Source organism: Hyla sarda, chromosome 4, assembly GCF_029499605.1.
Source record: "Hyla sarda isolate aHylSar1 chromosome 4, aHylSar1.hap1, whole genome shotgun sequence".
In the NCBI taxonomy this organism is placed as follows: domain Eukaryota; kingdom Metazoa; phylum Chordata; class Amphibia; order Anura; family Hylidae; genus Hyla; species Hyla sarda.
The window spans coordinates 193,789,475-193,805,313 of NC_079192.1; the positions used below are offsets into that span (position 1 = coordinate 193,789,475).

Here is a 15,839-nt window from a genome sequence, read left to right on the forward strand (position 1 = left end):
GTCCTTTGACAGCTCTTTGGTCTTGGCCATAGTGGAGTTTGGAGTGTGACTGTTTGAGGTTGTGGACAGGTGTCTTTTATACTGATAACAAGTTCAAACAGGTGGCATTAATTCAGGTAATGAGTGGAAGACAGAGGAGACTCTTAAAGAAGAAGTTACAGGTCTGTGAGAGCCAGAAATCTTGCTTGTTTGTTGGTGACCAAATACTTATTTTCCACCATAATTTGCAAATAAATTCTTTAAAAATCAGACAATGTGATTTTATGGTTTTTTTTCTCATTATGTCTCTCATAGTTGAGGTAAACCTATGATGAAAATTTCAGGCCTCTCTCATCTTTTAAGTGGGAGAACTTGCACAATTGGTGGCTGACTAAATACTTTTTTGCCACACTGTATGTGGAAAGTTTGTTCAATTGACTGTGCCTATTTGAGTATGCAGCTGTTTTTGGTCTTGAGGACTCATTGATTTTCGTTGTATTCTTAGTGCACTATTTTACTGTACATAAAGTGTAGAGATGAGCGAATTTACAGTAAATTCGATTCGTCACAAACTTCTCGGCTCGGCAGTTGATGACTTATCCTGCATAAATTAGTTCAGCTTTCAGGTGCTCCCGTGGGCTGGAAAAGGTGGATACAGTCCTAGGAGACTCTTTCCTAGGACTGTATCCACCTTTTCCAGCCCACCGGAGCACCTGAAAGCTGAACTAATTTATGCAGGATAAGTCATCAACTGCCAAGCCGAGAAGTTCGTGACGAATCGAATTTACTGTAAATTCGCTCATCTCTAATAAAGTGTATCTAAGGTTTGTTTGTTTCTTTAATTTTTTTTAAAGGGAGTGAAAAAATAGGAGCTGGGCTATTTATGTTTATGGTGTTCACTGTGTGGTATAAATGACATGAAAATTTTATTCTGCAGGTCGGCATGAGTTTGGTGATACAGTTAAGAAATGTTTGCTTTAATTCCAAACATAAAGTTGTTCCCAGTAACACAGAGCATCAATGTTTGGTCCAAAGCACAATGATACAAAATAATTTTGTATCAAGTAGTAGTCAAGTAATTTTATATTGCCATTTTTTTCTTACATCTTCTTTTATGGGCTTTCTACTTGTTTAATAAGTTCTTCACCTCTTTAGAACGTTTTTGCAAAAGAAAATAAGGGATGGCATGTCTTTGATAGTGGCGATACATGGTACTGCGTTGTACTATTTATTTAAAAGCTGGTCCCTTGCTGATCTAATAGTAGGCTAGGCCATCGATTCGGTAAGAGTACAGAACCCCATTAAGGAATGAAACCCGCAGTACTACATTTACAACTTTTACAAATATTTAAAATGCTTTTGTGTGAAAAAAAGTAGATTTGAATGGTTATCCACTATTAAAATAAAGCCTTTGTTCTTAATTGTATTATATTCTTAAAGTTATGTTCTGTTAATGAAGGAATTGGTCTTGGGTCTTGTCAATAAATGAAGTTTCTAGTCTGCTCCCACCTTCCAAATATAATTATCCTTCATATGACAGTCCTGGAAATTATCCATGGTTGCTAATAGCTTAAGCGGTTGGTTCATTTGACAGTTTGTAGGATGAGTTGTATGCAGGGTCACAACATAGAAACCATTAATCCTGCGTTACCTCATTTATTCCATGTTCAGTCTTGTAATGGAAGAGAAATTAGAGCTTCCTGCCAATGAAGCTTGTAATAATAGGACATTGTTGGAACAGTTCCTGTTCCTTATTGCCAATCAAAAGAAGAAACTTTTGGAGTGCAGTAGTAAATAAACAATGCAAACATGTAATCTTGACAAAGGTCATCAAGCATAGCATTTAATGGAGCTTTTTAAAGGGTTATTCCAGGAAATCAACTGGCTCCAGAAAGTTAAACAGATTTGTAAATTACTTCTATGAAAAAATCTTATTCCTTTCAATAATTATCAGCTGCTAAAGTTGAGTAGTTGTTTTCTGTCTGGCAACAGTGCTCTTTGCTGACATCTCTGCTTGAGGTTTGCTATGGGCATTTGCTTCTAAACCGGGCGGTTTCCGAGACACAAATTCAGCAGTTCATAAGTACTGAAAGGATTAAGATTTTTTAATAGAAGTAATTTACAAATCTGTTTAACTTTCTGGAGCCAGTTGAGATATATAAGTTTTTTTCCGGGATAACCCCTTTAATGCTGGGACAGAAAACAGTTAGCTATTGGAAAATTTGAAATTGTATATTAAAGCCATTTTAAAGAACTTTGTCCATTAGCTATTCTCTTAAAATTACCTCTGTCTTCAAATTCTTACCTTTTTTTATTTTTTTTGTATGAAATGTTTAAAGGAGTACTCCACTGGAAAACATTTTTTTTTTTTCAGATCAACTGGTGCCAGAAAGTTACAGATTTGCAAATTACTTCTATTTAAAAATCTTGATCCTTCCAGTACTTATTAGCTGCTATATTCTCCACAGGAAGTTCTTTTCTTTTTGAATTTCCTTTCTGTCTGACCACAAGATCTCTCTGCTGAGACTTCTGTTCAGTTTTAGCAACTGTTCAGAGTACAAGCAAATCCCCATAGCAAATCTCTCCTGATCTGGACAGTTCCTAAAATGGACAGAGGTGTCAGCAGAAAGCACTGTGGTCAGACAGAAAGGAAGTTCAAAAAGAAAAGAAATTCCTGTGGAGAATATAGCAGATGATAAGTACTGAAAGGATTAAGATTTTTAAAAAGAAGTAATTTACAAATCTGTTTGACACCAGTTGATTTAAAAAAAAAAAATGTTTTCCAATGGAGTACCCCATTAAATACATTATCTGCTTAAGACAGCATTTTGTTACAGCTTACCTCAAGCTGAAAATGAGAATTCTCCTGAGCTCTCAAGTCCTCCTGTCCAGTTACTTAGATATTCAAGCCTATTAGGTCTGAAACAGGAAATGTTTGTCATCTTGATGATCTTTATGGAAGGACTACTAGGAGTTCCTCCCTTCAGCCAATGAGCTGCTTATTGGGTATTATTGTGTAATACAGTAAAGCTTTAAGCAAAATATACCCATACATAGATTTAAAAGTCTTGCACAAAAACAGCTAGAAAGATACACCACTTAATATATTTGTTGCATCTTACTCCAGTACCTAAAGGAAACCAAGCCAAAGAAACTAAGATCCTAGTGATGAAACATTTCCCCCCAAAGTGTACAACTTTGTGCAGTCCATGTACTCCTACTTGTAAAAACAGCTCTCAAAGTACCTAATTCAGTTACTGTAGCTTTCCCTTAACCTCAGTGTTTTAGTCTGAGTTTTAGAAACTGGCTGGAAACACATAGTTGCAGTCTACAAAATGTTTGCTGTGGAAATAAGGACTACATAATGGCTAGAATTTAGGACCAATGCCAGGTACTGTAAGCAATGCATTATATTCAAATAGGTACTTTTATGTAGAATAATTCTGTATGTACCGTATATACTCGAGTATAAACCGAGTTTTTCAGCACCATTTTTTATCCTAAAAACGCCCCCCTCGGCTTATACTCGAGTAAACTCTCCGCCTGTCAATCCCTTCTCAGTGGTCTTTAACCTTCGGACCTCCAGTTGTTGCAAAACTACAACTCCCAGCATGCCCGGACAGCCAACGGCTGTCCGGGCATGCTGGGAGTTGTAGTTTTGAAACCTCTGGAGGTCCGCAGGTTGAAGACCACTGCGGACTTCATCATTCAGACTCCCCCTTTAGTTTTCTACTCACCTCCTCTTGGTGGGAAGGATGGGTGAGCTGGTCCGGGCCATCTATGCTACATGAACGTCCCTGTGCATCGTCGTCAAGGCAACGTCACTAGTCCGGGGCAGGCCCGGAGCATGGAGAAGAGGGTCCCCCCGGTGAAAATGGACAGCCCGGAACGACTAACCCTCCCCACCGGACGGTCCCTGCAGCATAGATGGCCCGGACCAGCTCACCCTTCCTTCCCACCGAGGGGAGGTGAGTAGAAAACTAAAGGGGGGTTTCAGGCCCAAGGCCTGATTATTAAAATCCTATATGTGTATTATAAATTATAACTGTTTGTGAGGTATTATCCAAGACCTGGGGGTGGAGGTCATTCAGACTGTGGGTTTGTGTATTGCATTTTATTGAGGGTCTGGCTGTTTGTTTACATCTCCTTTGAAGTCAAAGGCTCTTTTGAAGCAGCAGGAAGTCATGCACTCTGGTCCCATCATATAATCAACCAGATAAGAGGGCCAGGAACAGAGATGCCCCCCTGATGGGATCAGAGGGGAGCGGGGAATGGAGTCTCCCTCCAAAAAGGCAGATATATAATATTTTAACAATGCTAGACTCAGGGTGTTCAAGGCTGTGCCACAAGCTGACAAGACCATCCTAAGAACAGCTGGAACTCACTCTCATGGACTGCTACATCATCATGCTGTAAGAACTTCATCTTTTGTTTTCTGAACTTGCCTTACTAAACTCTTTCATATTTTTGTAACTGTATGTCATTTGTTTATTTTTATGCATAGCACTGTGATACCTTTTATCAGATTAAATGTTTAATTAATCAGCTCTGGCCTTTGATCTCTAAATATATGAGCTCACCTTCCTGAAGGCAGCTCTGGTGGAAACACGTTTATCTAAGGGTTAATTTGGTGACTTGCTGGGACTAGTAGTGGATACCCAGAGGTCTGGTGGCTTTAACCCTTGCATCATCACACACTCTCTGTCTTGGCTGGACCGATAGGGTGTGATCGTGACAGGGGGGTCTGGATGATGACGAAGGCCGCAGTGGTCATCAACCTGCGGACCTCCAGAGGTTTCAAAACTACAACTCCCAGCATGCCCGGACAGCCGATGGCTGAAGGGATTGACACGCAGTGATGATGAAGGGGGGGGGGGATGATGACATGGGGGGGGGGATGATGTATTTCCCACCCTAGGCTTATAGTCGAGTCAATAACTTTTCCTGGGTTTTTGGGGTGAAATTAGGGGCCTCGGCTTATATTCGGGTCGGCTTATACTCGAGTATATACGGTAGTTTGTAAAGCAGTGCTTCTGAAATATCATAGTAACCAATAAGTTTGTGTCAGTGCATATTTTAGAGTCTTCGTCTGCTTCATAACAGAGATGCATTTTTAATTTGCCTATTAAGTAGTATTTCATTGTAATCCTTTCCATAATGATTTTTGTTTTTCGATAATTTTGTGTTCTGATAGACCTTAACAATTTCTTTTAGATATGAGAATAACTAGGAAAATGTTGCCTTGCAGCTGTAAATGGCTAGCACTTTATGAAGAATCTGCAGAGCTAACAAAGCTTGCAATATGTCTGTGTATGCATGGAGTGGTGTCTTGCCCTATGTTTTATGGTTGTATGATGTCTGACAGTAATCTCATTTAAGGTTTTCCCAAAAGTGTAAACCGTGCATTAAGCAGCATAGCAAATACCTTGAATCAATAAAAGGCCACCACTTTTTCCCTTGTATGCTAATCCTGGAAAATTCTTAGGCTGAAGCTGCTGGAGCCATTTTTGTTGATGCTCATCAATATCACATTCAAGTGCCTAAAGAGATTGGAAATGGATATAGAGCGTATGAAAATACAATGAGCAGTAGTCATAAGCAGACAGAATGTCAGGGGACTAAAATGGGTATTGACTGTGGAATGAGAAAGCTCATTTGATTTATTACATGTCAAGAGTGTTGATATGTGTGGATCTAGGCTAATATCACCTCTGGCATTCGTATAATAATATTGTTCTGCTCCTTGCCTTACATAGCATCTAGAACTTTGCTACCTTAAGGGATTAAATAATAGACAATTAAGTCTCATACAGGCAAAAAGTTAGACTATCTAGGAGAGGCAATAAAATATTTGATGAACATATGCATAGCATCACTGCTTTACAAGATAAGGTTTTATTTGTTTTATGTTTAATTTCATTTACCAAACTAGGAAAACTGGCCCTCACAAAGTATCATTGACAAGTTTTTACTTTTTATTTGCGATGGCAGCTTTTATACCTCTGTTTTATTAAAGCAACTTTGGATGTATGCTACGTGAAGAAGATATGTGGGCACTAGAGATGAGCGAACTTACAGTAAATTCGATTTGTCACGAACTTCTCGGCTCGGCAGTTGATGACTTATCCTGCATAAATGAGTTCAGCATTCAGGTGCTCCGGTGGGCTGGAAAAGGTGGATACAGTCCTAGGAAAGATTCTCTTAGGACTGTATCCACCTTTTCCAGCCCACCGGAGAACCTGAAAGCTGAACTAATTTATGCAGGATAAGTCATCAACTGCCGAGCCGAGAAGTTCGTGACAAATCGAATTTACTGTAAGTTCGCTCATCTCTAGTGGGCACCACTTCTAGTTGATGACTTAAACCATTTTAGTTACAGTTATTGTGAAAAGGATTGTAAAATTAAGCAGCCATGTAATTTCCATTGACAAACATTGGCAGTGGAATGGTTTGTACTGAAATGCTTACTGTAATACTATGCCACATCAGCAACAAGCCAGTTCATCATATTATCACCCTAATAAAGCTGTTCCAGACAACTGTAAATCCCAATGGTAATGTTGAGGAGAAATAATAATCCAGCCACAAATAACTATAAACAATGCCAAGAGCCACTTAGAATAGTATAAATGTCAAATGCATTGGATTTTAACCCATTGCAAATATATTATCTGGAGTCAAGAATCTTTAGCCTCCTAGTGTAGATATTTGCACAGGGAGACCTAATTTTTTTTCTCTTCACTTATGAACAACCCTGGTATAAACACTATATAAAGAACCAGCAGGATGTGTTAGGAGGTAGGAGCTTAGGAGACAACAGAACTGTAAATACAGCTATGTATGGTAAAGTAGCATTATCATATACAAGAAATATGCAATATGTATTTATTTGCAAGGAGATCTGCTGTCGTTATTAAGAAGCTTATTCAAAACTAAAACCAGCAATGTGACTGGCCTAGTGTGGGCCTTTGCTCCAATTTTCCTTTGCACAAATTTTTAGACTTTACCACCAACCACCACTAGGGGGAACTCTGGAACGGACTGCATGCTGCTTTAATATGGAGGTCAATAGATTAACCTTAACCCCTTAAGGACCCAGCCCAAATATACCTTAAGGACCCGGCCATTTTTTGAACATCTGACCACTGTCACTTTAAGCATTAATAACTCTGGAATGCTTTTACCTTTCATTCTGATTCCGAGATTGTTTTTTCGTGACATATTCTACTTTATGTTAGTGATAAAATTTTGTCGATACTTGCATCATTTCTTGGTGAAAAATTCCAAAATTTGATGAAAAAATTGAAAATTTTGCATTTTTTTTACTTTGAAGCTCACTGCTTGTAAGGAAAATGGATATTCCAAATAAATTATACATTGATTCACATATACAATATGTCTACTTTATGTTTGCATCATAAAATTGACATGTTTTTACTTTTGGAAGACATCAGAGGGCTTCAAAGTTCAGCAGCAATTTTCCAATTTTTCACAAAATTTTCAAAATCAGAATTTTTCAGGGACCAGTTCAGTTTTGAAGTGGATTTGAAGGGCCTTCATATTAGAAATGCCCCACAAATGACCCCATTATAAAAACTGCACCCCTCAAAGTATTCAAAATGACATTCAGTAAGTGTGTTAACCCTTTAGGTGTTTCACAGGATTAGCAGCAAAGTGAAGGAGAAAATTCAAAATCTTCATTTTTTACACTCGCATGTTCTTGTAGACCCAGTTTTTGAATTTTTACAAGGGGTAATAGATGAAAAATCCCCCCAAAATTTGTAACCCAATTTCTCTCGAGTAAGGAAATACCTCATATGTGTATGTCAAGTGTTCGGCGGGCGCAGTAGAGGGCTCAGAAGGGAAGGAGCGACAATAGGATTTTGGAGAGGGAATTTTGCTGAAATGGTTTTTGGGGGGCATGTCACATTTAGGAAGCCCCTATGGTGCCAGAACAGCAGAAAACCCCAACATGGCATACCATTTTGGAAACTAGACCCCTCAAGGCACGTAACAAGGGGTCCAGTGAGCCTTAACACCCCACAGGTGTTTGACGACTTTTCGTTAAAGTCGGATGTGTAAATTAAGAAAAAAAATTTTTCACTAAAGTGCAGTTTTTCCCCCAAATTTACCATTTTTACAAAGGGTAATGGGAGAAAATGCCCCCCCAAATTTGTAACCCCATCTCTTCTGAGTATGGAAATACCCCATGTTAGGATGTAAAATGCTTTGCGGGCAAACTACAATGCTCAGAAGAGAAGGAGTCACATTTGGCTTTTTGAAAGCAACTTTTGCTGAAATGGTTTTTTGGGGGCATGTCGCATTTAGGAAGCCCCTGTGGTGCCAGAACAGCAAAAAATACCCACATGGCATACTATTTTGGAAACTACACCCCTCAAGGAACGTAACAAGGGGTCCGCTGAGCCTCAACACCCCACAGGTGTTTGACGACTTTTCGTTAAATTTGGATGTGTAAATGAAAAATTATTTTTTTTTAACTAAAATGCAGTTTTTCCCCAAAATTTTACATTTTTACAAGGGGTAATAGGAGAAAATGACCCCCAAAATGTGTAACCCCATTTCTTCTGAGTATGGAAATACCCCATGTTAGGACGTAAAATGCTCTACTGGCGAATTACAATGCTCAGAAGAGGAGGAGCGCCATTGAGCTTTTGGAAAGAGAATTAGTTTGGAACGGTAGTCAGGGGCCATGTGCGTTTACAAAGCCCCCCGTGGTGCCAGAACAGTGGAACCCCCCACATGTGACCCCATTTTGGAAACTACACCCCTCACAGAATTTAATAAGGGGTGCAGTGAGTATTTACACCCCACAGGACTTTGGAACAGTGGGCTGTGCAAATGAAAAAGTTTATTTTTCATTTTTACGGACCACTGTTCCAAAAATCTGTCAGACATCTGTGGGGCGTAAATTCTCAATGTACCCCTTATTACATTACGTGAGGGGTGTAGTTTCCAAAATGGGGTCACATGTGTCGGGGGTCCATTGTTCTGGCACTATGGGGGCTTTGTAAACACATGTGGCCTTCAATGCCGGACAAATTTTCTCTACAAAATCCCAATGGCGCTCCTTCTCTTCTGAGCATTGTAGTTCGCCCGCAGAGCTTTTTAAATTCACATATGGGGTATGTTCTTACTCAGAAGAGATGGGTTTACAAATTTGGGGGGGCTTTTTTCCTATTTCCCGATGTGAAAATGAAAAATTTAGGGTAACACCAGCATTTTAGTGAAAAAATATAATTTTTTTCATTTTCCCATCCAACTTTAATGAAAATTCGTCAAACACCTGTGGGGTGTTCAGGCTCACTATACCCCTTGTCACGTTCGGTGAGGGGTGTAGTTTCCAAAATGGGGTCACATGTGGGTATTATTTTTTTTTGCGTTTGTCAGAACCGCTGTAAAATCAGCCACCCCTGTGCAAATCACCAATTTAGGCCTCAAATGTACATGGTGCACTCTCACTCCTGAGCCTTGTTGTGTGCCCGCAGAGCATTTTACGCCCACATCTGGGGTATTTCTGTACTCAGGAGCAATTGCGTTACAAATTTTGGGGGTCTTTTTTTCCTTTTACCACTTGTGGAAATAAAAAGTATGGGGCAACACCAGCATGTTAGTGTAAATTTTTTTTATTTTTTTACACTAACAGGCTGGTGTAGCCCCCAACTTTTCCTTTTCACAAGCGGTAAAAGGAAAAAAAAGCCCCCCAAAATTTGTAGTGTAATTTCTCCCGAGTACGGAGATACCCCATATGTGGCCCTAAACTGTTTCCTTGAAATACGACAGGGCTCCGAAGTAAGAGAGCACCATGCGCATTTGAGGACTAAATTAGGGATTGCATAGGGGTATTCTACGCCAGTGATTCCCAAACGGGGTGCCTCCAGCTGTTGCTAAACTCCCAGCATGCCTGGACAGTCAGTGGCTGTCCAGAAATGCTGGGAGTTGTTGTTTTGCAACAGCTGGAGGCTCCGTTTTGGAAACCCTGCCGTACAAGACGTTTTAAATTGTTTATTGGGGGGGGGGGGACAGTGTAAGGGGGTGTATATGTAGTGTTTTACTCTTTATTAGGTGGTAGTGTAGTGTAGTGTTTTTAGGGTACATTCACACTGGCGGGTTACGGTGAATTTTCCAGTAGGAGTTTGCACCGTGGCAAAAAATTTGACGCAGCCCAAACTTGAAGCAGGAAATTTACTGTAAACCCGCCTATGTGAATGTACCCTGACAGACCGTGCATGCTGGGAGTTGTAGTTTTGCAACAGCTGGAGGCACACTGGTTGGAAAACCTTCAGTTAGGTTCTGTTACCTAACTCAATATTTTCCAACCAGTGTGCCTCCAGCTGTTGCAAAACTACAACTCCCAGCATGTACTAATCACCGAAGGGCATGCTGGGAGATGTAGTTATGCAATAGCTGGAGGTACCCAACTACAACTCCCAGCATGCCGAGACAGCTGTTTGCTTTCTGGGCATGCTGGGAATTGCAGTTTTGCAACATCTGGAGAGCTACAGTTTTTAGACCACTGCACAGTGATCTCCAAACTGTGGACCTCCAGATGTTGCAAAACTACAACTCCCAGCATGTCCAGACAACAAACAGCTATGTGGGCATGCTAGGAGTTGTAGTTTCGCAACATCTGGAGGGATATAGTTTAGAGACCACTGTATAGTGGTCTCAAACTGCAGCCCTCCAGCTGTTGCAAAACTACATATTCCAGCATGCCCAAACAGCTGTCTGGGCATGCTGGGAGTTGTAGTTTTGCAACATCTGGAGGGCTACAGTTAGAGACCACGGTCTCAGACTGTAGCCCTCCAGATCTACTTACCGGCTTCCGTAGGATCCCGGCAGCCGTCCTCTTCAGACGCACGTGACGCCGCCCGCCGATCAACGTCGCCGCAGCCTCCGGATGGGTAAGTGGACGTCGGCGCCCGGTCCCCTTCGGTTCCCCGTTCTGCCCCGCCTATTGTGGGAGGGCAGGACGGGGAAAACGAAAGTTAACCCCCCCGCCCCCGGTCTGCTATTGGTCGTCGCCTCTGACGATCAATAGCAGACCAATAGCAGGGATAGGAGGGGTGGCAACCCTGCCACCTCACTCCTATGCCTACAGGGGGATCGTGGGTGTCTTGGACAACCGCGATCCCCCTTCTATTCCGGGTCACCGGGTCACAATAGACCCGTATGACCCGGAATCGGCGCAAATCGCAAGTGTGAATTCACTTGCGATTTGCGCCGATCGCCGACGTGGGGGGGTCTGATGACCCCCCTGGGCATTTGCACGGGGTGCCTGCTGATAGATATCAGCAGTCACCCCGGCCCGGTCCCCGCCCGGCGCGCGGCGGGGACCGAAATTCCCACGGGCGTATGGATACGCCCTGGGTCCTTAAGTACCAGGACGTCAAGGCGTATCCATACGCCCTAGGTCCTTAAGTGGTTCGTTTTTTCCTACTTACCTTTTAAAAATCATAACCCTTTCAATTTTCCACCAAAAAAATCCATATTATGGCTTATTTTTTGCGTCACCAATTCTACTTTCCAGTGACATTAGTCATTTTACCCAAAAATGCACGTTGAAACGGAAAAAAAATCATTGTGCGACAAAATCGAAGAAAAAATGCCATTTTGTAACTTTTGGGGGCTTCCGTTTCTACGCAGTGCATATTTCGGTAAAAATTACACCTTATCATTATTCTGTAGGTCCATACGGTTAAAATGATACCCTACTTATATAGGTTTGATTTTGTCGCACTTCTGGAAAAAATCATAACTACATGCAGGAAAATGTATACGTTTAAAAATGTCATCTTCTGACCCCTATAACTTTTTTTATTTTTACACGTACAGGGCAGTATGGGGACTCATTTTTTGCGCCGTGATCTGAAGTTTTTATCGGTATGATTTTTGTTTTGATCTGACTTTTTGATCACTTTTTATTCATTTTTTTAATGGTATAAAAAGTGACAAAATGCGCTTTTTTTTACTTTGGAATTTTTTTACGGGTACGCCATTGACCGTGCAGTTTAATTAATTATATATTTTTATAGTTCGGACATTTACGCACGCGGCGATACCACATATGTTTATTTTTATTTTTTTTTACACTGTTTTATTTTTTTATGGGAAAAGGGGGTGATTCAAACTTTTATTAGGGAAGGGGTTAAATGACCTTTATTAACACTCTTTTTTTAACTTTTTTTTTTTTTTGCAGTGTTATAGGTCCCATAGGGACCTATAACACTGCACACACTGATCTTTTACACAGATCACAGGCGCGTATTAACACGCCTGTGATCAGTGTTATCGGCGCTTGACTGCTCCTGCCTGGATCTCAGGCACGGAGCAGTCATTCTCCGATCGGACACCGAGGAGGCAGGTAAGTGCCCTCCCGGTGTCCTGCAAGCTGTTCGGGACGCCGCGATTTCACCGCGGCAGTCCCGAACAGCCCGACTGAGCAGCCGGGTCACTTTCACTTTAGAAGCGGCGGTTAGCTTTGACCGCCGCTTCTAAAGGGTTAATACCGCGCATCGCCGCGATCGGCGATGTGTGGTATTAGCCGCGGGTCCTGGCCGTTGATGAGCGCCGGGACCGACGCTTCATATCGCGGGAGGCGGCGCAGGACGTAAATATACGTCTTGCATCGTTAAAGGGGTACTCCACTGGAAAACATTTTTTTTTTTTTTTATATCAACTTGTTCCATAAAGTTAAATAGATTTGTAAATGACTTCTATTAAAAAATCTTAATCCTTCTAGTACTTATCAGCTGCTATATGCTCCACAGGAAGTTCTTCTTTCCTTTCTGTCTGACCACAGTGCTCTCTGCTGACACCTCTGTCCAGAATAGAAACAAATCCCCAGAGCAAACCTCTCCTGCTCTGGACGGTTCCTAAAATTAACAGAGATGTCAGACAGAAAGGACAGATAGAAAGGAAATTCAAAAAGAAAAGAACTTCCTCTGTAGCATACAGCAGCTGAGAAGTACTGGAAAGATTAAGATTTTTCTAATAGAAGTAATTTACAAATCTGTTAAACTTTTTTTTTTATTTTTCAAATGTATAATTTTTTTTATTTTATTTTTAAAGACAGCCGTATTGTAGACTTACACTTCCTTGCTGTATTGTCTGTTTAAGCAGAACAACAGGGGTTCTGTGCTTTATGGCAGCAGAAATGAATCAAGTGGAAGAACTATCATAGATTATACGTCAAGGTAGGAAGACAGCACTAGTCCCTGCTCTTATGCTCGTGACCATTCGGATAACCAGTCCAGATACAAAACATCTAAGTGGTGTAGGTCACAGCAAGAAGTATGCAGACTCCCAATTTCAAAAAGGCTGTGGTCTTTATTTAGGTCATCACTATAGCCGAAACATTGCACTGCTGATGACCTAAATAAAGACCACAGCCTTTTAGAAATTGGAAGTCTGCATACTTCTTGCTGTGACCTACACCACTTGGATATCATAGATTATATATAACACCAAAGAAGAAAGAAAGAGCGGAGCGCTCACCGTGATGATGGCAGGTAGGCAGCTGGAAACTTTCAGTCCATAGACCTCCTCGGTCCAAGCAGGGAGGCGGTAGGTGGTACCGGGGGATATTCAGACGTCGGGCCACGGACCGTATCACGCCCCTAGGCGCTTCATCCTAGGGGCGTGATACGGTCCGTGGCCCGACATCTGATCTCCTCCCGGTACCACCTACCACCTCCCTGCTTGGCCTAGGAGGTCTATGGGCTGAAAGTTTCCAGCTACCTACCTTCCATCATCACGGTGAGCGCTCCGTTCTTTCTTTTTTCATTGGTGTTATATATATACATACGTTTTTTTTCTCTTGGCGTGTAGCCCCGCCCGCCATAATTACCTGTATACACCAGAGTACATTCACTTATCTATTGGAGGTGTTATTACGTTGGTGTGCCGGCAATCTTGTTCTTTGGAGTTAAGTTATATCATAGATTATTGTAGACCTCATTGCAATGTATTTGGAGTTCTCTCACCCAACATAAAGATATTCTGAAATTAAGAAGAGCCTCGTTTTATCCCCAAACACTATAAAGGTGGAGGTTCACTTGTGTTTACAGTCCATAAAATTTGATTTGAAAAAAAAGTTTTTCACTTGTTATTACATATTAACAATGCATTTGGTTTTACCTTCACCAGGAGGTACGAGTCACACCCAATATGTGCTGACCTGCAGACTCAAATTCTTCAGTGCTATCAGCAGAACCCTAAACAGACCTTGAGCTGCTCTGCTCTGGCAAGCAAATACCTAGAGTGCGTTAACAGCGCCAAACAGGTAAGATCATGCGCTTCTTCCATTATGTACATTTATTGGTTACTATGTCAAAGCCTCCATCAGACTCCTCTGAGGAAGTTGCCTAACAGTGACTAAACACATAGGGCTCTGTGGGGGGCACATGTTGTGACCTGTTCTAATCCCCCCTCTGGTACCTTGCACAAGTTTGCATGTGTTTCCTTTACATTCATTGTTATACATATGCTCTGTAGGGTAGCCAGTTCAGCCTGTATATAAAGCATAGGACAACATTACTTTGCTTTGATTTTATACTGTGTAATTTGGTTCTGTACACTAGGTATTGTTTTTTCTGCCACATATATGGTTTATACATGAGGAGGGCCAAAGTCTTTTTCCACCCTCCCATCCAATCAAAGTACTGATCCCTGAGATTCCAGAATTCTTTCTACTGATAGATCTTCTAGTTTCTTTATGGCTATGGTTACTTTACCATTGGGTCCTGTATTGGCTGAGATATATGGGCAACAGGTCTCCCCAAACATTTTACATACCCACCCCTTTTTCCGCTAACACCATATCTAATGCCATACGATTTTGGAATCTCATAATGGATGTGGCACTTAGTTGTTCGGCCTGACCTTTAAAGAGCATCCACTGAGAAATGTATGAATCTCTGCTGGTTATAATAGATATAATTAATCCAGTCTATATTCTTGTTTATGGAAATCTGGGGTATTATAGACTCATCTAGCTTTTACTTGGGACTCCTATATCATCAATATACACCTGAGGCTCAAATCCTCCAGCAGGGGCTGCATGTTTACTTCTGGAGTGTGGTTTGGGTTCCTCTGTAGGTTCGGTATTGAAAATGTGTATGGGCATAGGAGCCTTGGCTAATGTGCTTTCTCCAGTCCAATTCCCTTCTAATCGGGTTATGAGCTTCATATCCCCAGTATCCCATACCTTACAGTAGTTAACATTTATTCATCCCACTGTCTAGGCACCAAGTATTCCTTTTCCTTATAACATTATCACCTAAGATGCTTATTTCACCATGCTATTTGTACAGGACACCAATGTTCACCCACTGATTCTCAATCCAGTGCATACTCTTCTAGCTTCATCTCTACAGTGGTTAGATACATCTGTACGGGATCATCATATCTTGACGTCTCTTTCCTCACTTGTTTCCTGACACACAATCATGGGTTTAAGGAACTGGGTAACCATTACAGAATCTGAACTAGGCACAACTTTACAGAAGGTTCTTTCTTTACTGTATCTATGGTAGGGAATCAGTACAGTCAGACAAGGAAATACTTTATTGGTCCACCTTTGGCAGTGAGATGAAGTCTACTCATAGTCTCTGAAACAGGTAAGATGATTATGGAGTGTGTTGGTCAGGTACCTTTAAAGTTTTGAGAGAATGTGTGGTGAGTGTGCTCAATCTGCGCAGTCGTCCGAGAAACTAGCACAGTGCAGACCCCCAATGGCTGCACTTGGTAATTGCAAACACTAAGTGATTGACAAAAACTTTAAAAATCAAAAAGGTGTGCCGTTCTCAAGGACATTAGTAATGGTGATAGTGACTAAATGG

The 15,839-nt window shown here is 41.3% G+C and overlaps 1 protein-coding gene across 1 annotated transcript in view; it reads left to right on the forward strand.

The window, feature by feature from the left end:
• The window catches only part of CHCHD3 (coiled-coil-helix-coiled-coil-helix domain containing 3), a 238,911-nt gene that overhangs the window by 201,723 nt on the left and 21,349 nt on the right, over window positions 1-15,839 (forward strand). The window contains exon 8 of the mRNA XM_056573182.1: window positions 14,146-14,281. Coding sequence (XP_056429157.1) covers window positions 14,146-14,281 — 136 coding nt within the window. The remainder of the gene's footprint in view (window positions 1-14,145; window positions 14,282-15,839) is intronic.